The sequence below is a fragment of the Prunus persica genome, chromosome G6, assembly GCF_000346465.2.
Source record: "Prunus persica cultivar Lovell chromosome G6, Prunus_persica_NCBIv2, whole genome shotgun sequence".
NCBI lineage: Eukaryota > Viridiplantae > Streptophyta > Magnoliopsida > Rosales > Rosaceae > Prunus > Prunus persica.
This window is the reverse complement of record NC_034014.1, coordinates 24,743,246-24,768,145: the sequence shown is the minus strand read 5'-3', so window position 1 is coordinate 24,768,145 and position 24,900 is coordinate 24,743,246. Positions and strand designations below refer to the sequence as shown.

At 36.6% G+C, this 24,900-nt stretch overlaps 3 protein-coding genes across 6 annotated transcripts; all 3 read right to left on the bottom strand.

Annotated features, from left to right (window-relative positions):
- On the bottom strand, nt 415–4,926 carry LOC18773445 (pectin acetylesterase 5). Its single transcript, XM_020567344.1, has 12 exons — nt 4,551–4,926; nt 4,369–4,451; nt 4,096–4,225; nt 3,893–3,972; nt 3,662–3,751; nt 3,260–3,384; nt 2,853–2,913; nt 2,402–2,455; nt 2,222–2,299; nt 2,027–2,132; nt 1,367–1,512; nt 415–801 (listed from the first exon to the last, which is right to left on the bottom strand). Exons 1-12 carry the CDS (start codon nt 4,786–4,788, stop codon nt 679–681), a joined length of 1,314 nt encoding a protein of 437 aa, XP_020422933.1. The 5' UTR covers nt 4,789–4,926; the 3' UTR covers nt 415–678.
- LOC109949543 (cyclic nucleotide-gated ion channel 1-like) lies at nt 6,540–10,401 on the bottom strand. Of its 2 annotated transcripts, XM_020565408.1 has the most exons (8): nt 10,288–10,401; nt 9,791–9,957; nt 9,381–9,611; nt 8,596–8,882; nt 8,036–8,147; nt 7,609–7,851; nt 6,675–7,268; nt 6,540–6,637 (listed from the first exon to the last, which is right to left on the bottom strand). In XM_020565408.1, exons 1-7 carry the CDS (start codon nt 10,310–10,312, stop codon nt 6,747–6,749), a joined length of 1,587 nt encoding a protein of 528 aa, XP_020420997.1. In that variant the 5' UTR covers nt 10,313–10,401; the 3' UTR covers nt 6,540–6,637; nt 6,675–6,746. The 2 variants fall into 2 exon arrangements, with proteins under 2 accessions (XP_020420997.1, XP_020420996.1); XM_020565407.1 differs by lacking the exon at nt 10,288–10,401 and having other exon boundaries at nt 6,540–7,268; nt 9,791–10,202.
- LOC18774280 (pectin acetylesterase 5) lies at nt 20,198–24,804 on the bottom strand. Of its 3 annotated transcripts, none has more exons than XM_020565341.1 (12): nt 24,307–24,804; nt 24,123–24,205; nt 23,872–24,001; nt 23,677–23,756; nt 23,482–23,571; nt 23,152–23,276; nt 22,651–22,711; nt 22,229–22,282; nt 22,041–22,118; nt 21,841–21,946; nt 21,053–21,198; nt 20,198–20,691 (listed from the first exon to the last, which is right to left on the bottom strand). In XM_020565341.1, exons 1-12 carry the CDS (start codon nt 24,563–24,565, stop codon nt 20,578–20,580), a joined length of 1,326 nt encoding a protein of 441 aa, XP_020420930.1. In that variant the 5' UTR covers nt 24,566–24,804; the 3' UTR covers nt 20,198–20,577. The 3 variants fall into 3 exon arrangements, with proteins under 3 accessions (XP_020420930.1, XP_020420931.1, XP_020420932.1); XM_020565342.1 differs by having other exon boundaries at nt 23,196–23,263; XM_020565343.1 differs by lacking the exon at nt 22,651–22,711 and having other exon boundaries at nt 23,196–23,276.

The following is a 24,900-nucleotide window of genomic DNA, read 5'->3' as shown; positions in this document are numbered from 1 at the left end:
TATATGATCAGATGTGACTGTTACAAGCATAGATCATGGATGTGAAATGTACGTGCGCTTTCAATTGTACTTCTTGTTATGACTTTGCATTGTGTATATTATTAGTTATTCATTGACAAACGTAGGCCTGTTTGGTTCATGAAAAAGGATGCTTTGTATTTGTTCTATTTTATCAATAAATACTATCGCTTTTTCTCCACACACACACACCCAAAATAAACAAAAAACAAAAAACGTGTAAATGCACCGATGCTAAATGCAGAGGCTTGGCATCGCAAAGCACCCTCTCTTTCTCTTAGCCACAACTGCCAGTCCACCACTCTCTCTCTCTCTCTCTCTCTCTCTCTCTCTCTCTCTCTCTCTCTCTCTCTCTCATATGGAAATCAAGGAAACCAAAAAATATGGAAATCAAGGTACAAAAGACATCCACGGCGCACTTAATTACATCACAAAGCTGTTTCATATCGATCCCTACATTGAAAGGAAAAGGCCTTTGAACTGGTTAATATGGACTCCAAGATTTTAAAAAAGAAAATTACAGAATGTGTTTCTCCCCTAGGTAAAGAAGTGATCATGCTATGTAATATAAAACTGTTTTTTTTTCTTCTTCTACACATCTTCATTCTCAGTGTCTACAAGGAATAACACACTAAAACGTTGGAGGCATTCTAAGTTCAATCAACCTCGTGAGAAAACAGTGAAATTCATATGATAGCAGGTGGGATTGCATGGAAATGGGCAGTCGATTTGCTTTACGACATTCCGACTAAAGTACCAATTGCCCACAGACTCTGCAATTGTCTATCAAAGTTCAAATCAGTCAGATAACAAGTTCAGTTCCAAAAAATGACAGAAAACAATTTTTTTATTTTATAAAAGATGCGATGCCATAATGCCAAACTTGTGGTATCTTAGGCTTTCAGTTGCTACTGTGAACGCCTAAAATAAATGAAAGCAACATTTACAAGTATAAAGCATATACACATTTTGAAAAACCACATGACAGATAGATGCATAACGTGATTTATCTTACAGATGGAATAAACTATAGCTGCCCTGTAAACATCCAATTTTTTGAGTGCTATATTGCTGGCGCTAAAATCGCTGAATAGAACTCAGATATGTGCATATCATAATCACATTCAACTATGAAGCATGCACATTAAGCTTATGAACAGATTTATGAACTATACACTGAACACTAACCACAGTGGGAGTGAGCAAAACAAGCAAGGGAGGGAGAGGGAGAGAGAGTGATCACTGAGGATTTCTCTCTCTATCTAATACTTTCGGAATTATTATTCTAGTTAACAAGAAACCTTCATCTTATCTCCACATTCAAATAAGATCATAAAACTTTCCTCACCTTATTGTTTATTCGTGGAGAACTTGGTGAATGCCATGTCTCAGTTATCCACGTCTGGCAATGAATAAAACATGAATTTATAAACATTCCTCCCTCCTTATTTTTTCGGAATTCATTCAGTGCCTTCAGCATCGAACCGCGGAACCCTGTGAAATAATTTCATAAGTTAATTGCCACAATATTCTGTTTACAATTAGTATTCGTTCTACAACCAATTACAGGGGCCGATACATTAAATCATGTTTTTCATCTCCCGAGAAGCCTCAAGCTAGTGAAGCTTAAAGTGCACGTAAGATGAACCGATGTGATAATTTTTGTCTGTTGAAAGGGTTTGGGGACACTAGTAAGTCCCACAAGATATTTCCTTGGTAAAAGATAACCGAATAATATGACATTAGTAATGCCCACTGTTTGCAACTTGCAACTGTATAAGATGCTGGTTTATGGTCCACAAAATCTATGACCAGATTGTCCCAGTGAGATTTTTTATAGAACAATTACCATAGTGTAATAATTTTATAGGATAGTTTCAATGTGGCATGATGAGAAGAACCAAACTTCTTGTTGATCACAACTTGCAGGCAGCAAGCATTAGGTGCATGTGACTTTCCTAGACTGTCAGGAAATACATATTGGGTCACAAGATGCATATCCAATTACCTTGTAGTATTTCAAGCTGGCTAGGATTGCAATTGTAAATGTTCAATTTGCACTTTTGCCAATAGCCATGTGGATCTGATGCTTCAGGTATCAAGATATGTTGTATCTAATGATATCCAATTAGGAAATGAGAAAACGAATGTGGAATCAATTCTGATGACAAGAAAATGAAGCTTGGATTCTGAGGAAAACTACCTGCCAAAAATCGTAAGCTGGGTTGACTAGGAACACTGGGGTGTTAATGTTTTTAATAATTTCTTCAGGAAAGAGACACTGTCATAAAAATTCACAACAAATAACAGGAAATAAGAAGAAACCTCTCAAATTATGTCAGTGGTACCATAAACAGAAAAGGAAAAGGAAAAGAAAACCTACCTTAGAGGGTTCCATTCTTGTAACACAATCCTGGTGCAAACTTTTTGCTAAACCCTGGCAGAATGACCCAAAAATAAGCTAGAGACACCAATAATGATTAATGGGCAAAACCTACAGCTTTCAGCTAGACCTTAGTCTGTTTAATGATTCATACAGCCTTGCATGACAAAACATTTTATTTTCATATAGGTAATATAGATAAACTGAAGATGGATGAAATCATGTCTCAAATATGATGTGTCAGACTCTCAAATAAGAACTAGCAGATGCACCTATTAAAAATTAAAATGCACATTGACTAGTTTTTACATCCCATAATCATATGCTGGGCCTCGCAAACTTTACAGTATCACCATTTGGTAGCACTTAAAATTTATACACGAAAAAAAAAATTGGGTATCACTTAGCTAAAGATTACATAAACTGGTACCAGTAAAGATCATAGTATAACCTGAAGGAGGACAACATCATGATAGAAAGCTCTCATGGTCCGATGTTGGAGAACATCTTTCCTGAAAAGTAGGAAACAAAGAGTGGCTAAAAAATCTCCCCCCCTCCTTTTTATGCACTATCTAGAGCACATAGGATGCCTTAGGCAAAACAAAGGGAAAAACAAAATCCATGTACAGAAACTAGTTACTAAAAGCATGCAAGACTTTTCAATATTCCTACTGTAGCTTGATAGGAAGAATTTAAAATCTTTTAGAAAAGGGAACAGTATGATACGTATTCCATTTTGATAGGAAACATTGTCCTTGAAGAGTACATGTAAGAAGTATGATCCTAGAAAAGACTCCATACTGAACACATTAGCTAAAAAAATGTTGGTACAGAAGGCACTAGTACACATAAACATACTCATCAAGAAAAAAACCTGCATCAGCAAGACATTTGACAGTTGCATCCGTAGGCAAAAGGCGTCGAAAGTCATCACAATGTATAAGAGTCGCCAACCCACCAGCAGAGCATCCCGAAAGAAGGGCCTGTTAGATTGTCACTCATAAATATTAACAGATATGGACCAATCTAATAAAATTTGGATGCTGGAAAATAGAATTTATGTGAGGCATTAAAAAGATGTTCATGCAGTGCAGGAAACAAAGTTTTTTTTCTGCAGAAGTTTATTACAAATTGTGGACCAATCATATCCTTGTAGAATTAGCCAAACCACAACTTGTGTAGTCGTAACTCATAACCATCAAACCATGTGCATGCATAAAATTTTATTGATGTTTAAGATCTGTAAGTTTACAGATATACCTGTTTGGCTTTTGACAAGCCAACTGACAAGAGTTCATCCATAACTGCTTCCCAGATGAGCTGGCCCCTAAAGAAAAGTGCTGATCCATTCTAGGAAATGGAGGAACAGACGATGTTAGAACCAACGAGCAACTTTCTTCATATAATTCCTCAAAGACAATATTCTTCCATTAATAAAATTATTATAACCGGTTCCGAAACAGGACAGAAAATCTTCAAACATAAATTTACCTTCAGGTCATTTTCTGGGTGGCCAGCTAAGGATGCGCCATCACAGTACCGGATTTTGACTTTGTTCCAGTTAAAGAACTCTACACAATGCTCCAAAAATGGAATTGAAATTCATCAATCAGCTCGTTAACAACTAACACTGAGTTAATATTACAAAATGAAGCATATGGTGATAAGATAGCAGCTGAGACAAATTGAAGTACCAGGATTTTCTGATGGGTGGGAACTTAAAATCCCAGAAAAGGGAACTTTATGGTCCATGTATTTGGAAGATCCTAATGAGGTCCCTTTACGCCATGAACAAGATTCCATTGTATTGCACCAACCTCCACCCTGCATTTCAATTTTCACCCAAAACCCGTTACCCAGCTTTGCTTTCTTAACAAACGTATCAACTAGAATATGTAAATGCACTGAAATTGAATTAAACTATCATATTGTAGACATGCCAAAAAGCATAAAATTTGAATTAAGACCTCAATGTGAAGCAGCCAATTGTTAGCTCCAGATCCAAAGCCCTTTTTGAAATGGTAGCCAGGCGCACTTCCATCTAAACATACTGCAACACATGAATTTAAACCAGAAATGAATTAGGCGCTGAAAACACAGACAAAGAATCGAAATTTAGGTGGCAAGTTGAGGGGATGAGATTGAGTACGGGCGCCTCTAGCTTTAGCGTTTTGCAACAATGTTAATTCGACCAAATCGGAGGCGGTGATGGGATGAAATGGGCGGGTGATATCGGAGTCTGGTTCATCGCGCCAAGAGTTGGAGAGGAGAGTGAGAGCGAAGGCAACAACGGTAAATCCGACGGCTGCGATTGCCCAGTCCTTTTTGGCCCACCGTCTCCACCATAGCAGGCTGCGAAGCCTAGGATTTGGCATTGACCCCGCCATCAATTGGCTCACAGGCTCAGTGCTCACGGAGTCAACTGGACACTTGGAACACCAATTCCCAATCTTGAACAAGATAACAACATTTTTTTTCTTTTTCTTTTTTCCCTGCAAAAATCGGCCGCATTGTTTATAGAATAAGGTAGCATCTCAATTAATCCAAACTATTAATTATGCTATAGCATCAGTAATCATGCTTCTTAATTTTTCGTTACAATTTAGTTAGAAATACTAAAAAGTTATTTTAAGAGCTTTTTATAAAATTTGTACTTCAATCGTACTCCTTAAATAGAGAGTCATAAATACAATAATTATTTTTAATTCAATATAATTGGTTCATTTCTATTAAAAAATAATTAGCATTAATTAAAAGTTTAAAAATACATAAAACAAAGCATCATTAAATTATAGAAAGTCACTAGGAGTCCTATCTTTCTTCTCAGATTTAGGAGCTCCTAAAAGTCTCCCTATTTTAGGAGATGGATAGGGAGCATGGTTGGAGTTGTATTTTCCAATTTCTCCATAAACTTTGTCTAAAGATGTGGTTTAGAGAGTCTATTGCGGAGTACTAAACATATTATTGGATTTGTATTATCATTTTCAATCTAATGCAATTCAATTCTACCTCATAATCCAATTTAATCACAGTCACCAAACATGATTGAAGTGTAATACGCGTAATAACTCTTAACCATTAATGTATATAAAACTCATCGCATGCTTCATGTTTCATAAGGTAGCATTATGTTTAGAGAAGAAAATGTTATGGCTTGGTATCTACAACCATCTACATGTAACATGTACGATTTATTGTGATCGAAAATACGGCTCATAAGCCTTAACTAGAGTGATATGAGATTTGTATAGTGGTGAGAACAGAGATCTCGAAATCATGTATCTACAATTATCTCTTGATTTACAAGTTTCAAGCACTAAATTGGGTTTATAATTAGGGGATGCAGTATTTACAATTGGTTTTGATTAAGTAAGGCGTACAGAAGACAATCATAACAATTACCATACGCACACATCCTTGAGCTGTTTCAAAATGATCGCTACATTGCAAGCGAAGGCCCCAAATTATAAAACATTTGATAGAGATACTATACAATTTTTTTTTTTTTTTTTGAGTTTCATTATTATGCCCAATATAAGCCCCAAACTATATTTATAAAAAAACCTATATGAAATGTCCTTTTTTGGGTTTTTTTTATAGAAATTAAATGGTGTAGAATTTATCTATATCACTAGTGCTAAAAATGGATATATAACTAAATACCTCTTTTTCTTTTTCTTTTCTTTTTTTCCTGCTGTTAACAATTAAAAGAAGAGTAGAAATGTAAAAATACAATAACTGAATTAAACAATACAGACTCGAACCTAACTTGAAATCAAGGCGGTGAATTCCATCTCAACCACATACACGCTTCTATTATTATCATGCACGCTTAAGCGTGTATATATATATATATATAATATAAACGTAAAAAAAATTCAGAACACTTAAAAATCAGGGGCCTTGTGCGGTGACACCACTTGCACATCCTCAGGGCCACTCATATCTTAAGGTACGCAACGCTGTTACAAACTTGTTTTTTGGGCGTGACAAAAAGGAAAATTCATATGAAATGAGTTGGTAAGCTTGCCGCAATGTTCTGTTTACAATTACTATTCGTTATGCAACCAATTAGAGGGACCGATACATTGAATCGAATTTTTCATATGCAAGCCTCAAGCTAGTGAAGCTACACGTAAGATGAACCGACGCTATAATTATTTTCTGTCGAAAATACATGTGTGCTAGCTACATGTAAGAATTATAGAATCGGAGGGCCGTGCCCGTCCTAATAGCCTCTAAAATCTAGGATTAAGGATACTCATAATTATGCAAACAATAATAATGTAAAAACTTTGTATAACTGGTTTCACAAAATCCTGGTTATAGATAATTAACGAAGGCCTTATAGGTAGCTAGCTAACAAGTGGGTACCTGACCTTGCACAATATTGCATATGTAATAACTTAAGATTGCCATGTTCATTTATCTCAATAAGATTGCTATCCGTTGGGTGGGGATGCTGTGTCTCTGTCTTGAAATACTCCTTGTGTTTAGAGACAATATGCAGTAAAACAGAAGCTCTTATGGCAAAGACTTCAACTTTTTCAAGAGACTTGAGGGTTTTGCTGGAGATGGGCAAGTCGGAAAAGGAGGTTGATGTCGTTGCCCAACTTATAAGTTCTTGTCCATAGAAATCACCCCCAGTAAGCCGACCTATAGTGTTTGACAAGCCACTTCCTCCTCCAACATGGCCAGTACTACTAGTGTTGTAGGTAAGAACACTGCCCCGTGAGATGAAGATCATCATATCAAGTGGCTCCCCTTCTCGAATAATATAGTTGCCTCCATCATAGATTACTTGCTCAAGATGATCCAAGAATATGTCAGCCAACACGTTTTCGTCTATACCTTGAAGCGTTGGCACCTGAGATTAAGTACATACATGTAATTGAGAAACATTAGGAGATCGATACAAAGCTAGCAGACAAGATGTGTGAGAAAAACTTGTACGTCCTCTTCTTCTTTTCTATTTGAGCTAATGATAACTTATACTTCTCCATTCTCACACTAGTGTGAAACTGTTGCTTGTAACCATAATTAAGTTTGTATATTACAAGGGGTTTTTAAACTTTTTTTTAAAATTTTGATTATTAAGTCCTCGACTCGAAACTCTCAGATCAGTTAATATAGTCCTTCATCTTTTAGTCTACTTAGAAAGGTGGTGTTGATGTTTCAATACTTTTTTGGTAGACATGGGAACATACTTTCTTTAGTTTAGGCAATAAGAGATGGCGCTTGATAATATTCTGAACGTAGAAGGGAAGAATAGAGAATATATTCTCCACATCAAGATCTTCCTCTCGTCGAAGTTGTCTTCGTACTATTTTATGGATATCCTCTGTATTGTTAGAGAGGCCATATTCATCTGACATTCGTATTATGTCTGAATCTATCTTCCACATCTTCCGCCGAATCCAATATTCCTTGTTAGTCGCCTGCATAAATGTCTATTCAACAAAAACTAGTTCACTTCTCAAGTTTCTATGCATTATACATGGGCGTTATATAATAGATATATATAGGTTTTCAACATGACCCTTTTACATATATAGAAACTACTCAAAACAAGAAAAGTGATATAAGGAAGAGCCTTTAGATTAAGAAGAATATATTTTTACATAAAGCACCGACCTGTAAATGTCCAAGGAGATATATAAACAGTAGCAGGCCACTTATACAAATAGAAACCACAAAGAGGGTTTCCCATGCATTCATACTGGTCCTGAGGTTCGAACCAAAAGAACTGCAAAATCAATTAGAGGAGCAAGCTATATATAAATATGTTAAATTTAATACACACTTGAAGAATATATAGAAAAATCTAGAAAAAATTAGAAAACTCAAGAAAGTTCGCTAACTTTAACAAAGTCAAGCTTTAAGAGATGATTATTGTAAACTCTAGAAAAGTCCTAATAAAAATCTTGTAATAAAGTAATAATATTATAATGTTAGATCTTGATTTAATGAGTTAAAAAGTCCACCAGAGGGGGAAAGATGAGGGAAAACATGAAAGAGGATTCCATACATACATGAGATTCAAACTTGGAACTCTTCTAAAATTGAACCCTCACATCATTTTTGCTATTACTTACATGTTTACTTTCAACCAAGTGTATTTTTTATTGTAAAATTGTTTTAGTTACTGATTGTAAAATGTGCAATATGCAAGCGGAATTTGTCGTAGGCCAAACCTTAGATTTCGTACGCCCCAGGAGAAACACTGCAAGACCTTTCGCGGAAAATCTGTTGACCCCAACATGCCAGACTGGAGAGCATCAAGATATATACCGAAATCGAATACTTTTGCATTTGATGGATTTATGGGGCATAAATCATTTAGAAGCGTCACATTTCTGAGTGTAACATCATCATCACAATCAAAAATACGGAACTCACATCCATTTCCACTTTGGCAAGCATGCCCCCAACATTCTACCTGTCGTTGAATAGAAAAGAAATACCAAAATGTTCCGAATACCTAAAAGATCAAGAAGCACTTTAGTTTACTTTGAGAAAATTCAAGAAAATATCACAGAACTATGCATATGCACTAAGATTGGGTGTTCGCATGAAAATTGATTTGGGAATGAAAAATTTTTTTTTTTTTTTTTTATTTCTTCCATGTTTGTTATGTTCATGCTATTGAAAATATTTTATGGCTCATGAAAAAATAGGGGAAAAATGAAACCCTCCGTCCATTTTGGATTTCATTTTCTCTTCCACTTTGAATTTTGATTTTAGTAATTTAATTAGGTATATATATTATATATTTTATATAGGTACAAAATTATAAGTACATTTAAATTCATATTTATAGCTAATTAATGTACTTACACTTTTGTATTCGCGTCTATATTTTTTTTTTATTTTAAAAAGTATCTAATCAAAGAACTGAAATCAAAATTCAATCTAACCCGGACAATAATGAAGAAAAAAAATTATCTAAATTTTAAATTGACATTAATTAGAAACTTACATAACTAGCAAGGATATATAGGATGAAATTGAGAAGCCCTGGGACCCATGTTTTACGCTCTATTTGATCAGAAATACAATTGTCGAGTTTATTCTTGTTAAGATCTTTGCAGTGTCTGTATATTGGATAAATTCGTGGCACGTACTGCAACAGAATAAGTGAATTCATAATCCTCATTCTGTTCACAGCCCTGGAGGCCCTGAGCGTTGGAAAGAAAACTAAAATTGCCATCTGCACACATGTACATTGCAATGTGAGAGCCTTAGTCATTAAAAAATAAAAAGAATTATAACACAAGTAACAAAACCAATCAATTAGTTTCTAGTCTCAAGCTCAACTTATAGATATTATTATTAGGAGGAGAGGAAAGCCTTATTAAATTATACATAATTAGGAAATGGGTTTCTTACTTGCGGAACAGGAAGAGCAGCTAAAATTCCCATTGTCATGCTCCAAACTTCTTCTCGTCTTACATAAGGAATACCAAACATACGACGAATACAACGAGTACCAAGCATATCACGAATACAACGAGTACCAAGCATATCACGAATAATGCGCCCCATGTAGGAGAGATCTGCCAATGATCGCAAAACAATAGCTATTTTTTTCAATTTTGTGTCCACTACGACACACTTCCTATCGTCGTTGAGGATAAGACTGTAGAGTAACAAAGGATCCAGAAACACAGATAAAATATAGAATATTACAAATATCGTATCCGATTTCATGGTAGGTTTCCAAGATGCAACCTGTTTGATCCTTTTTTCTGCCCTCCTGAACAATAATTATTCATGCAGATATATATATATATATATATATATATATATATATTAATGTTCATTGCGAGACAAACAGAGATAGATGCTCAATTGCATTTGATTATTTTAGAGTTAAAACAACTTACTTTTGAGAGTCAGATGGCTCTTCATCAGACCTCCCCATAACTGAAGCTTGTTTAGGATACTTGTTTTATCCTCTGAGATTATTGCTCAACAAGGAGTTGGAGCTGGAGCTGCTTTCTTTCTACGGCATGGAAATGGAGCAACTAGCCAAGAGCGGCTCCAGTATATCATGGGTCCTTCCAAATAATTGGGCATATGGGGACCCACGTTATTAAATTTTGTTGTGTAAGCGCGTTTGTGTAAACCACATGTTTTGCAATATATTTGAGAAGAAAAATCAAAATCTTAAAAGTTTATTATGTAAGCCACACGTTGCAAAACATGTGTAACATGCATGCAAATTGACATCTGAATATAGCTTCATAACGTTGACGCATTTGCAAGTCAATCAGACCTCTTTGTTTTTGGTCTGAAAGAACTTCATTAGGGGGAAAATAAATTTAAAAACTGCAAATAGAAAATACATTCATAAAAGGGTTGGCTGATTTTGCCATTCATTGTTTTCCCCCCTAATCTTTGTAAACATACCCATTAGGCTCCACTGGAGACACCTGATTTGTAATGTTAATATCTTAAAAGAATTAAACCTTTTGTACCCAACCCCCAATGAAATATAAAATCAAAAAACCTAAGACAAAATAAATAAAAAGGAAAAAAATCTTACAATTAAAAAAGTACATTATTGACCCAAAAATAAATAAAAATCCATCCCTACATTGAAAGGAAGAGACCCTTCACCTGGTTAATAGTGTTTCTCCTCTAGGTAAAGAAGTGATCATGTTATATAATATAGGGTCAATTTCAGTTTGGTATCCTGTGGTTTCACTCAGAAGGTATGTTCTTCCTTATCCTCTCAATTTTTACAATTAAATACTCTATTCTTTCCAATTTATTGCGATGTGATTCCCCCTTTCATTCTCAATATCTACAATGAATAGCCCACTAAAAAGTTGGAGGCTTCTTGAGTTCAATCAGCCTCGTGAGAAAACAGTGAAATTCATATCATAGTGGGATTGCATGGAAATGGGCAGTCAGTTTGCTTTACGACATTCCGACTAAGATACCAATCCTCCACGCTTACTGAGTTTTATCATTTTTATTTTTATCTTTCATTTTTATGTGGCTACTATTTTTTTTGTTTTCGAGCACCTTTCTTATTGAGAGGGCAAATCAGGGCCGGTCTTGAGATTTTAAACGCCCTGTGCAAACCTTAAATTGGGGTCTCACATAAGCTAACACAAACTTACACCATTATGTAATGCCATACAATAAATGTTTTTTTTTCTTCAAGTGATCAAAGTACCCCTACTCCCAAGGACAAAATTGAAATTTCACAAAAGAATTAAATTGGATTAAATCGATTACATTGGGTCAGAGATGTTACACCTTTTGAATAATCACCATGATTGTGACGATGAGTCTTTGTCATCATAGGTCATACTCAGATATTAAATATTTTTTAACACCTAATTTATTTTGTATCAATATTCCAAGAACATCATTAATTCGATGCAATTATTTTGGTTGACTTAGTTGGATGCATTATTTTTGCGAAATTGAATATCTGAGCATAATTACTGACTAATTCATTGTGATCGAGTATTTATTATTTCAGTTTGTGATTGTGAAAGTAGATGGGATATTGAATGTTGGTGTTGACATCGGACAAGCCTTTAACACAAGCAGGTTTTGAAGTCGAGTCCTGAATAGAAGTTGAGGCCCTACAAACCAACACAACTAGAAATGTCTTTGTGTCAACAATTTGCTCACTCTATATATATATAACATTTGTTATACATATAGAGTGCTGCTATTTCCACCCACCTGTCCTATTTTCTCACCCACTATGTAAATTTGAAAAATTAAAATCCTACTTTTTCACCCACCATTATTCCTAAAATACCCTTTAATTATTAATTCGACCAAACACCATCAACTCCAAGTTAAAAACATAAAAATTTTAACCCAAAAAAAAAAAAAATTATTCATCTTCTTCATGTGTTTTCAACATCACGACCTTACCCTACCATATTAATATTCTCATCAACCCCTTAGCAATACTGGTGGCTTCACGACCGCAACACCACCACCACAACAACATACAACCAACAAGACTACAATGGATTTTTAATTGAAGTGATGTTATATGGAATAAGAACCTGTATGTGGGTTAATCAGACTAAAAAATCTTTAAAATGGAATAAAATTAAAGGACAATTTGGCCTCTATTATCAACACCTACCAACCCTGACACAATATTAAAGGTGGAGTTGAGAATTTGATTTGAATTTTTTTTTTTTTTAAACTTTTCAAAGGATTGGGATGGGTAGATCAATGCTCGCTGAATTTGTTGAGGTCAGGAAGATGGAAAGAATATGGAGAGTAAAAGAAAAAAATTATTTTCTTTTTAAAATTTGTTTTATTTTTAGGGTTTTAGAAGTCATTTTACATAGGGATAAATTTGTCTTTAAATTTTTTAAAATAAGGTGGGTGGAAAAATATGATGTGGGTGAAAATAGCAGCACTCTACATATATTATACACATGAAAAAAAATTGGGGCCCCTAAAAAATTAGGGGCCCTGTGCGGTGGCACCACTTAGACACCCTCAGGGCCACCCCTGCCTCCACCGACTCTGTAGTTTTCTATCAAAAGGATGAATGAAACACTCACACACTTAGAAAAAATAAGCAAGCACACAAAGAACACAAAGATTTATAGAGGATCGGCAATTTGCCTACATCCTCTTGGTGATCGCTTTGAGAAAATTCACTAATGAAAGAATAAATTACAACCTTGGATTACATAGAAACCCCCCTGAACTCTATTCTCTCCCCGAGCTCTCTTTTTCTCTCTCACCTCTCTACTCAAACCCTTGATGCTCTTGTGAACTCTTGTTGGGTTCATTTTTATACATGATTTATCATGTCATTCCCCCAATATTTTGAGTTAGTTCTTGACATTTTATAGCATTTTACTTCTTTTTTGTGTTTTTATAGAATTTACCTTGGTTAGAATGAAATTGAGATTAAAATGCATTATTGGATATAAATTATGTTTTTGCTCATTTTCGTAGGTTAACTTCCTGGTTGTGGATCACCATGCTCTGTTGCTCGGATGCGGTGAAGTGCTTCATGAAACTTGTTCCAATGGGTGTCGACTACAACATATCCGAATTTGAGATGATTACACTTTTGTTTGAATTCCTTTTCACTAATTGAATCATATGTTATGTGTTTGCTTCCTTTGATTGATCACCTTAGGTTGTATGCATCTAGCTAAAGTTGAGAAGTTGTGTAAGATACTCAAGAACATAATTCCTAATTAGCAACAAATGATTGTGTAACACCCCGACTCCAAATTTAATCCCTTATTTAAATTATTTAAGTAAAATTACAAATTTACCCTTGGGGTAGGGATATTTTGGTCATTTTCTTACTCGGAGAGAGTTTGGGCCAGTGAATGATATTTTTGGATAGGTCGTACTGAGATGAGTCTGTAGACACGTGGTGGACTCGAATCGGAGTTGTAACGAGAGAGATATGGTCAAAAGAAACTCAGTGGCACCATCGTAAATTTCAAAATGGGATTTTTTATAAAAATCATATTTCTCTCTCTCTCTCTCTCTCTCTCTCTCTCTCTCTCTCTCTCTCTCTCTCTCTCTCTCTCGCAGCGGCAGCCGGCCATATTTTGGTCGACTGTTCTCTCCTCCGGCCACTGATGACGACGAGACCGGTACCAAAATGACAGCGGTGTCGTCCTCTTCCAACCCCAGCCAGGTCCCGCCGCCAGCCGCCAGCCACTGCGGTTTCGTTGGAAAATGGAGAAAAAGCGGCCGGTGTCGTCCGAACTTCTCCGCCGTCGATCTCCCTCCTCCGGCCACAGATTCCGATGAGTGAGGTATGGTTTCTCACCTACTTTTCATGCTCTAGCTGCCTGTTGGGTAGGATTCGATCGATTCCTAGCGTAGGTAATTCGATTTACGAATTGAACTTTGGCCGATTTTTGGATCGCGATTTTGGCCACCTCCGGTCAGTTTTTGGGGTAGGTCCAAGAACAAAAGTGGCTCCAAATACAGTGTTATACCTAGGGTAGGAGTTTGGAGCCGTGGTTTTGAGATTTTCCGGTGATGCGTAATCGCTTTGGGCACCGACGCGCTGCCGGTGCGTGCGGCACCCCGTGGGCACTGTAGAAAAAGGGAACTATGTCCCGATGTAATCTCCTGGTTCTCACGAGTGCGTGGGTGTGCTCAGATGTCAATTTGGATACCGTTTGAGTCTCGAACGGATATCGCTTATTGAACGTTATATGGGTTCGATAGGTTAGGACCATTGGATGGTCTCGAATTTAATATATGTTAATCTAGGTATTTCTAGAATCGTGTAGGAATTCACGGATCATAAATCGGAGCCCCGGATGTTCCGATTTAATAATTTAAAATTTATGTTTATATTAACCGTCAGATCGTGCGATTGTGAGCGATCTGATGTTCCAATCTGGACTAAACTTGCAGGACGAGTGTCCTATACCTTGTAGAAGCCATAGGAACCTTCGGATCGGAATTTGGAGGTCATGGGCCCCGTGGGCCTATTTGACCAAGTGTGGGTAGTTTTACCCTTGGTTGACTATGAGTCTTTCGGGGTAGTCTCACCTTCCCAGGAGGATTTAAATGACCGTAGAGACATGTCTTGATTGTTAGATAAGTATGTTGATTATGTAGGATTAGGATATTAATTTATTATTTTAAATTGGGAGATTATCGGATGCTAGACTTGTTGAGGTTTACACAATATTAGAAATCAATATATATATATATATATATGGTTGTAAAGGTATAAAAAAAAGTCTAGAATGTCAATTTGAAGTACTATAAGCACTACCCTAAGTACCTCCCTGGATTATGATTACACTATAAGTACCACCCTGTGATTGTTAGGTCCCACGTGGCGTAGGTTATCCGGCGTGCGGACAGACCTCATACTTGGCGTTGGTTGTACCGGCGTATTGGGAGATGTTGTAATATGATGTTGAGGTCTCGCGTGGTGTAGGTTATCCAGCTTTGAGACAGACCTCATTCGTAGCGTTGGTTGTACTGGCGTATGAGGAGATTATGTGATAATATGGTGAGGTCGCACGTGGCGTAGGTTATCCGGCGTGTTGATAGGCCCCATACGTGGCGTTGGTTGTACCGGCGTATGGGGAGATATTGTGATATTATGTAAGGTCCCACGTGGCGTAGGTTATCCGGCGTGCGGACAGACCCCATACGTGGCGTTGGTTGTACCGGCATATGGGAAGATTATGTGATATGATGTTGAGGTCTCGCATGGCGTAGGATTTTTCAGCGTTGAGACAGACCCCATACGTGGCGTTGGTTGTACCGGCGTATGGGGAGATATTGTGATAGTATGTTGAGGTCGCACGTGGCGTAGGTTATCCGGCGTGTTGACAGACCACATACGTGTCGTTAGTTGTACCGGCGTATGGGGAGATATTGTGAAATACAAAGAGATGAATAAAGGTATTATATATGTTTGGAATCGGGTTTTAGTAGAAAGAACTACGTATGGCTTGATCCCTCAGTAAGGGTACGTAGGCAGCCTAAGGTTACTAGGTGCAGCCGCAGACTAAATGTTAGTCCTGTTGTTCTATTGAGATTGGTTCGAACATTGTCGTTGGTCCTGAAATTTAGGTAAAAATGATATGCCATCTTGTTAGGAGGTTTAAATTTTGTACGTTTAATATTTGGGAATTTAGATGATGGAAATCGCATTTGACGTTCATAAATGTTTTTGAGTTTATATTTGCATTGTTTAGAGTTTGTTGGTTTCATTGCGAATTACTGGAAGGCCGTTTATGTGAATTGCATAAAGTTATATTGTGTGTGCTGCCTGTTGGAATATTAAATGTGTTTTATGCAGGTTGAAATTTTGGGAAATGTCAAATTTATATGGGAGATTCAGCCGAAATTTCGGCAGAAAGTCTCAGTCTTTAGTAAGTAGGCCTGGCATCCGAGTGATGTCGGGAATTCCACAAGATTCGTCTCAGGTTTTGGAAAATTCGGGGCCGGTCCTGTCAGATTGAATAAGTGAGCATCATGTGAATTGGTTTCTTGACAACAATTGATGAATTCCTCTTCACTAAAATAATCTAACCTTGATGTATGTTTTTCTTTGGTTGATCACCCTTGAAAGTTTGCTTCTTGAGATTGTTGAGATTATATGTACCTTCATGTTTTCCTAAGCAACTAATAGATGAAGTAAGAATCATCCATGTGAATTGGTTTCTTGAATGCCTAATGTAAACATTATGCTATTGGGGTTCTTGTGATATGTTCATATTCTTTTCAAACTTAATGGGTTTTTCATATGATTAAATCTAAATACTAAGCACACCTAGATTGATTTTATGGGAAGCACAAGTATTATAGCACTAAACACGTACCTTACTTATTTTACAGAAAATCAATGCTTCTTGAGCCACTAAACTCGGTCTTGATTGCGAACATCTTCATCAATGTGTCTAGAGTTTATTTGCTTTGAGTATTCAATAACATGAGTAAAAGTGTATGTATGACTTCTAAGTGTTCTAGTTTTAGTTGTCCTAGATTACATTTTGTCACTTTTATTTGTTAATCTTCTTACTTAGCATTTCTTTTTATAGATGTCTCTAGAATTAGCATCTCACTTCAAACCCCCACCCCCCATGTGTTGTGCGTTTCAAGTGTGATTTTAGCCTTCGAGTTGGATGACATTGTACTTTTGTTTTTCTTTCTTTTTTTTCCTTTTTTTCACTAGGAAATCAAATGGAATTAGGTGATCCAATCCATATGGAATCGACCTCGCACTTACATAAGCTTTATTACCAACAATTCATGCACTTGCGAGTATAATGCATGTTTGAAATAATCTATGTTTTGCAGGGTATCTAAAACACCATAACAACAACAACTCTCTCACTTAGTTTTACAAGACTCCAACTCTCAGCTCCTACCTTGAGCTGATTGCTCTCTCTTCCTTGGACTCCCAGCTTTCTCTAGTTGCTGTTTCTCATTGTATTCTCTACACTTTAAATAGACAAGTATAGGGAGCATCTTTTCAACTGCTACATTACTTGCTAGTCACCCTCATCAATGCTTTAGGAAGATAAGTCTTCACACCAACCACCGTCATTATGTTCTTGGGATGGGAATCCTCCACATTAATGCCTTGACTGCTACAACACATCAGTTGCACATCTTCAATGCATTTGGGTGTCTAGCTGGCCCTATCAATGCCTATGCTTAACCATCCCCACTAATGCTTGGGATAGAAAGTCATGCACCTAGAGCTACAACAACATACTGGAAGTCACACCTAGAGCAATTACAAATCAGTTCCCTCCCCTTTCCAAACTAGTTCCTAACCCCTAAAACAGCTCTCAAGCTTCCAAAAAACTAATTAATGTTGGGGTTACAAAACCATTTGGAAAGGAAACTTAAAACACATGGAAAAACAAGTTAAAACGCGTGGAGAAAACAACACAGCATGACGAAAGCGACCGGTCGACCTGGAGAGTTGACCGGTCATTTTGAAGCAGCAAGCAACATGAGCTCTCTGTCCAAAAACGACCGGTGGACCCATGTCGACTCAACCAGTCGACTCCTCCGCTGCTGCACCTCGTCTTCCAGCTTCTTGGCATTCGTTTGGCAAGCCAATTTCCAACAGATTTATCTTACAGGATGAAATAAAATATTGCTTCCCTAAACATCCAATTTTTTGAGTGCACCATTGAAGAGTTTCAATGCTGGCTCTCAAGTCGCTGAATAGAACTTCGATATGTATATCGTAATCATATGCAAGTATGAAGCATGAGCATTAAGCTTATGAACAGAGCTAAACACTGAACACTACCCACAGTGGGAGGGAGAGGGATTTAGAGATCACTGAGGGTCTCTCCACATTCAAATAAGATCATGAAACTTTCCTCACCTTATTGTTTATTCGTGGAGAATTGGGTGAATGCCATGTCTCAGTTATCCATGTCTGGCAATGAATAAAACATGAATTTATAAACATTCCTCCCTCCTTATTTTTTCGGAATTCGTTCAGCGCCTTCAACATCGAACCTCAGAAACCCGTATGAAATAAGTTGGTAAGTTAATTGCCACAGTATTCTTTTGGGAGATTCACTATTATACCCAACTAGCCTCTCTGCACGCGCTTCCGCGCATGCGAGATTTTTTTTTAAAAAAAAATTAAATTTATTTTAGAATTAAAAAAGATAATGGATATTTGTGTTCTATAAAAATAGGACCCATTATCTGAATTTTCTTTTAATTTTAATTTTTTTAATACGAAAACTTGTGAATTTACCATATTATCCTCATTTAATTAATAATTTCAATTCTTAATGTTTGCATTAACCAAGGACATTTTCTGGTATTTTGAATGTTTCACTATTCTCTGCCTTTTGCTTTATATATATAGATGTAGGATCCCAAATTATTTATTTTAAAAATTAAAAAAAAAATCTTATATAAAATGGACTTTAAAAACACACTCAAAGCTCATTTACAACATAACAAAAAAACTTTTAATTTCTTTTAAATTACAAAACTACCATTAAAACAAACACAACCCCAAAACTTCATAAAAAAGCTCAAAACACTCAATAGGGCATCAAAGTAATTTAATAATCAAAATTAAATTAAATAGGGTCAACTATCATTTTTTGGATTTTTTTTTATTTATTTATAAAAATTAAATAGTGTATGATTTATCTAAAATATTAGTGCTAAGAATAAATATATTACAATTTGTTATACAGTTAATTACAGGGACCAATAGGGTTTACAATTACAGGGACCAATACATTGAATCCTATTTTTCATTTCCCAAGAAGCCTCAAGCTAGTGAAGCTAAAAGTACATGCAAGATGAACCGATGATATAATTTTTGTCTGTCGAAAATACATGCGTGCGCTACATGGGTTCGGAAATGCCAGAAAGCCCCACAAGATATTTCCTTGCTAAAAGATGACCTATTAAGATTACATTAGCAATGCCCACTGTTTCCAACTTGCATATAGAACAATTTCCTTAAGAATCCTATTTTAAGTGTAAGAATTTTATAGAGTAGTTTAAATGTGACATGATGAGAAGACCCAAATTTCCTGCTGATCACAACTTGCAGGCTGCAAAAACGCTGGTTTATGGTGTTAAAAATATATATAGACTCAAACTAGCATTAGGTGTATGTGATTTTCCTAGACTGTCAGTCAGGCAATACATATTGGGTCACAAGATGCATATCCAATTACCTTGTAGTATTTCAACCTGGCTAGGATTGCAATTGAAAATGTTCAATTTGCACCATTTCCAATAGCCATGTGGATCTGATGATTCAGGTATCAAAATATGTTGTATCTAACAATTAGGAAATGAGAAAAGGAAGGTGAAATCAATTAAGCAAATGAAGCTCTGAGGAAAATTACCTGCCAAAAATCGTAGGGGGGGTTGACTAGGAACACTGGGGTGTTAAAAGTTCACAACAAACAATAGGAAATAAGAAGAAACCTATCAAATTTGCTCAGTGGTACCCTATACATAATAGGAAAAGAGCACCTACCTTCGAGGGTTCCTTTCTCGTAGCACAATCCTTGTGCAAACTCTTTGCTAAACCCTGGCAGCATGAAAATCAATGCATGCTTCATGTTTCACAAGTTAGCATTATTTTTATAGACGAAAATGTTATGGCTTGGTATCTACAACCATCTACATGTAACATGTATGATATACTGTGATCGAAAATATATGGCTCATAAGCCTTAACTCAAGTGACATGAGATTTGTAGAGTGGTGAGAGCAGAGATCTAGAAATCACGTATCTACAATTATCTCATGATTTACAAGTTTCAAGCACTAAATTGGGTTTATAATTAGGAGGTGCAGTATTTACAATTTGTTTCTGTTAAGTAAGGTGTACAGAAGATAATCATAGCAATTAGCATACACACACATCCTTGAGCATTGAGCTGTTTCAAAATTATCGCTACATTGCAAGCAAAGGCCTTTCATTTGGTTAATTTGTACTCTGCAATGTAATATACAAAATTTAACAATGACTATCTCCTATATGTAAAGAAGTGACAACAATATAAACTGTTTTCTTCTGAAAACACCTTCATTCTCGGTATCTACAAAAATAGGATCATGCACTGAACAAGGAGGAGAGTATTTCCACCAGGGGATACTGAGGAAGTAAGGATCTACAGTTGGGAATAACCGCTAAAAACTTGTGTTCTTGAGTTCAATCAACCGTGTGTGAAATTCACATGATAGCAGGTAGGATTGCATAGAAACGGGCAGTCAATTTTCTTTGATGCATTTCGATTAAAGTACCAATCGCCAACGGACTCTGCAATTGTCTATCAGTAACAACAAAAACAAACGGTTAGATATCGAGTTTAGTTACGAAAATGACAGAAACCCGATAAATAAATTATTTAAACACATTTGATGCCATGATGCTGGTCTTACGGCACTTCAGCTTTAGTAGGTAAAATCACATGACAAACACATAGATTGTATAACATGATTTAGCACAAGGACGCCCACGTAGGGGGCAGGGGTTGGGGAGAGGGGAGAGAGATGACTGAGGCTCTCTCCCTCTAGAAATCACATAGAAACGTACTGCAGGGATGAAATACTTTCTGAAATAATATTCTAGTTAACAAGAAAGCCTTATCTTATCTCAGCATTCAAATACGATGATAAGAAACTCCTCACCTTATTGTTTATTCGTGGAGAAGTAGGAGCATGCCATGTCTCAGTCATCCATGCCTGGCAATGAATAAAGCATGAACTTATAAACATTCCTCCTTCCTTATTTTTCTGGAATTCTTTTAGCGCCTTCAAAAGAGATCTGCGGTAACCTGTACGAAAAAAAGTTGCCAAGGTAATTTGCCACAATATTATGTTTACAAGTAAACTTAGGGTCCAATGCATAAATCTTATTTTCCAAATGACGAGGTCTCAAACCAGTTAATACAAGTACACATAAGATGAACCGATGGTGGACCATTGTATGCGCAAAAACATGTGTGCTACATGGGTTTGGGAATACCAACCAGTTCCCCGAGATATTCCCTTGCTAAAAAGAAACCTAAGAAGAGGACCCCAGTAGTGCCCCCTGAATGCAACTGGAAGCGGTTTAAAATGCTGGTTTATGGTCCAAATACTCTATAACCAGGTTATCTTCGCCGAAATTTTCTCTGGTTCAGCGACCCTAAGAATTCTAGTTTAAATGTAACATAATAAGACCATAAACTTCCTTCTGATTACATCTTGCGGGCTGGATGGAAATATGCTGGTTTATAGTCCACATAAGTCTACAAATGGCTGGTGGCAATCAGCAATGTACTTTAGCTAACAATTATAAGACCATTGAGATAGTATTCCTTGAAGAGTGGGCCATATAATCCCTTGCTACATAGACTCAGGCCAATTTTAGCTGTAAGTCATTTACTGAACTGTCAGGCAATACATATTGTGTCATGAGAATCATACCCAATTACCTTTCAGTATTTCAACCTGGGTAGCATTGCAATTATGAATGTCCAGTCTGCACTTTTGCCAGTAGTGATACAGATCTGATCCTTCAGGTATCAAGATATTTTGTATCTAATGATCATCCAATTACGAAAAATAAAAACAATGAATGTGAAATCAAATTCTGGTGACGTGCAAATGAAACTTGGGTTCTGAGGAAACTTACCTGCCAAAAATCATAAGCTGAGTGGAGGAGGAACACTGGGGTGGCAATGTTTTTAATAATTTCTTTAGGAAAGAGACACTGAAAAATCACAACAGATAATAGGGGCTTTGTGTTATGAATCAACAACTGAGCAGAAGAATTAAGAACATCTCGATAGAGATACTGTGTAAGAGTTAAAGAAAACCTACCTCAGCTGGTTCCTTTCTTGCAATACAATCCTTGTGTAAACTTTTTCTTAAACCCTGACCAGAAAAATAAGCAAGAGATATAAATAATGACTCTTGTGTTAAACCTGTAGCTTTCAGCTAGACCTTAGTGTCTATGAAAGTACTGTATAATGGTTATAAAATCAAAATGGATGTAACCCTGTATCATGTATGAAGTGTTAGATACTAAAATAAGCATTAGCAGATGCACCATATTAAAGATTTCAATTTTATATTCACTAGTGTATACACCCCCCATATTCACACCATCCGTCAAACCCGAGATCCCGAGAACCCAACAGTATCACCATTGTTAGTAATCAAATTTGTACAGAGAAAACAAGGGTAAGTATCACCTAGCTAAAGATTACATAAGATAGTATCAGTAAAGATCAGAGCATTACGTGAAGGATGAAAACATCGTGAAAGAAATATCTCATGGTGGGATTTTCGATAACATCTTTCCTGAAATGCAGGAAACAGAAAGTAGCTAAAAAAAATCTTTATTTTCTCTGTGTGATCACTATTCGGAGCACAGAGGATGCATTGAAAATAATAATAATGCAGCATTATGCACATACAAGCAGTTAGTAAAAGCATGCAAGAAATTCAACATTCCTGGTGTAGTTTGATACGAAGAATTTCAAAGTTTCTAGAAAATAGATTGGTATGTAGGTGTTTAATTATGATAGGCTTTCAATTCCTGATGTATGAACTAGAAATAGTAGGATCACGAAACTGCACGTTATCACACGAAATTTTATATTTAGGAGATATAAGTGAAGCAAGAAAGTATGATCCTAAGAAGAGTTCACATAAGAAAACATGATTCTAGAAAGACTTCATACTGAACAGATTAGCTCAAAGATGTTGGTGCAGAACGCACAGGTACACATAAAACATACTCATCAAGAAAAAAACCTGCATCAGCAAGACATTTGACAGTTACATTCTTAGGCAGAAGACCACGAAATTCATCACAATGTATAAGAGCCGCCAATCCACCAGCGGAGCATCCTGCAAGAAGGGCCTGTAAGATTGTCACTCATACATATTAGCAGAAACAGACCTATTTTGGACAGGAAAGTGAATTTATGCGAGTGAGAATCAACAAATTATGTCATTAAAACATCCATGATTAGCTCTCCGAATTAGAGTGATAATCGTAATCATCTAACCATGTACTGTACATGTATAGAACAATTAGAGCTTAATCCAAGTAACCATAGAGATACCTGTTTCGCCTTCGACAGGCCAAGTGAGAAGAACTTATCCATAAGTGCTTCCCAGATGAGCTGGCCCCTAAAGAAAAGACGTGTTCCATTCTATGCCATTGAAGAACACACAATGTTAATTACTCAAAAAAAACAAAAACAAAAACTTCCATTATTAAAATTACAACTGGTTAAAATATCCAAATAAAAACTTACCCTCAACTCCTTATCCGGGTGGCCGGCTAAAGATGCACCATCACAATACTGCACTTTGACTCTGTTCCAGTTAAAGAATTCTAGAGCATGCTCCAAAAATGGAATTGAATCACATCAATTAGCTGGTTAAAAGCTACAAACTTAAGCGTTATGGTGATGGTACAACAACAAAGCAGGTGAGTCAAATTGAAGTACCAGGATTTTGTGCTTGGTGAGGGCTTAAAATCCCAGTAAAGTGAACTCGATGTCCCATATGTTTGGAAGACCCTAAATGGATCTCTCTACGCCAAAAACACGATTCTATTGTATTGCACCAACCTCCACCCTGCATTTCAATTTTCAACTCAAACCCATTACCCATTTTTGCTTTCTTAATCAACATCTCTAATAGAAAAAGTAAATGGAATGAAAGAAAAAGAAAAACATAAGATTTGAGTTATTAGGACCTCAATGTAAAGCACCCAACTATTGGCGCCAGAACCAAAGCCCTTTTGATAATGGTAGCCAGGCAAACTCCCATCTAAGCAAACTGCAAACCATAAATTTAAATTTAAACAAGAAGAGAATTGAATTAGGAGCTGAAGACACAAGAAATTTTGAAATTTGGCTAGCAGGGTTAAGATTGAGTACCTGCGCCTCTACGTGTGGCGTTGTGCAACAAGGTTAAGTCGACCAAATCGGTGGCGGTGATTCGATGGAATGAGGAGCTGAGGTTGGAGTCTGGATCAGAGATCCAAGAGTAGGAGACGAAAGCGAGAGCGAAGACAAAGACGGCAAATCCGATGGCTGATATTGCCCATTCTCTTTTGCCCCAGTTTCTCCACCATAGCAGGCCGTGAAGCCAAGAAATATTCGCCATTGAATTTGAAGCCAAATTCTCCACCGCCATGGTTCATGAGTGTTTGAGGTTCGAGGTGCGAGGCAGAGCCGAGTTCCATGGCTTGTAATTCAAGCAACCTCCGACTTCCATGGCTTATAACTTGTGACCTTGCAACTCGTGTGCCTCGTAAACTACGGAGGATCACTGTTGACCACTGTCAACCAAACACATAACACCCTCATTTTCAATCGAAAATCTTTTTTTCATACATGGACCAAAGCCCCTTGAATCAAACCTAACACCTCGAGTGCAAGTACAAGCCCCTTGAATCGAAAATCAATTTCAAATTTACTATCAAATTGGGTTTTGGAACATTTAAAACCATTGAGCATAAAACCCAGATT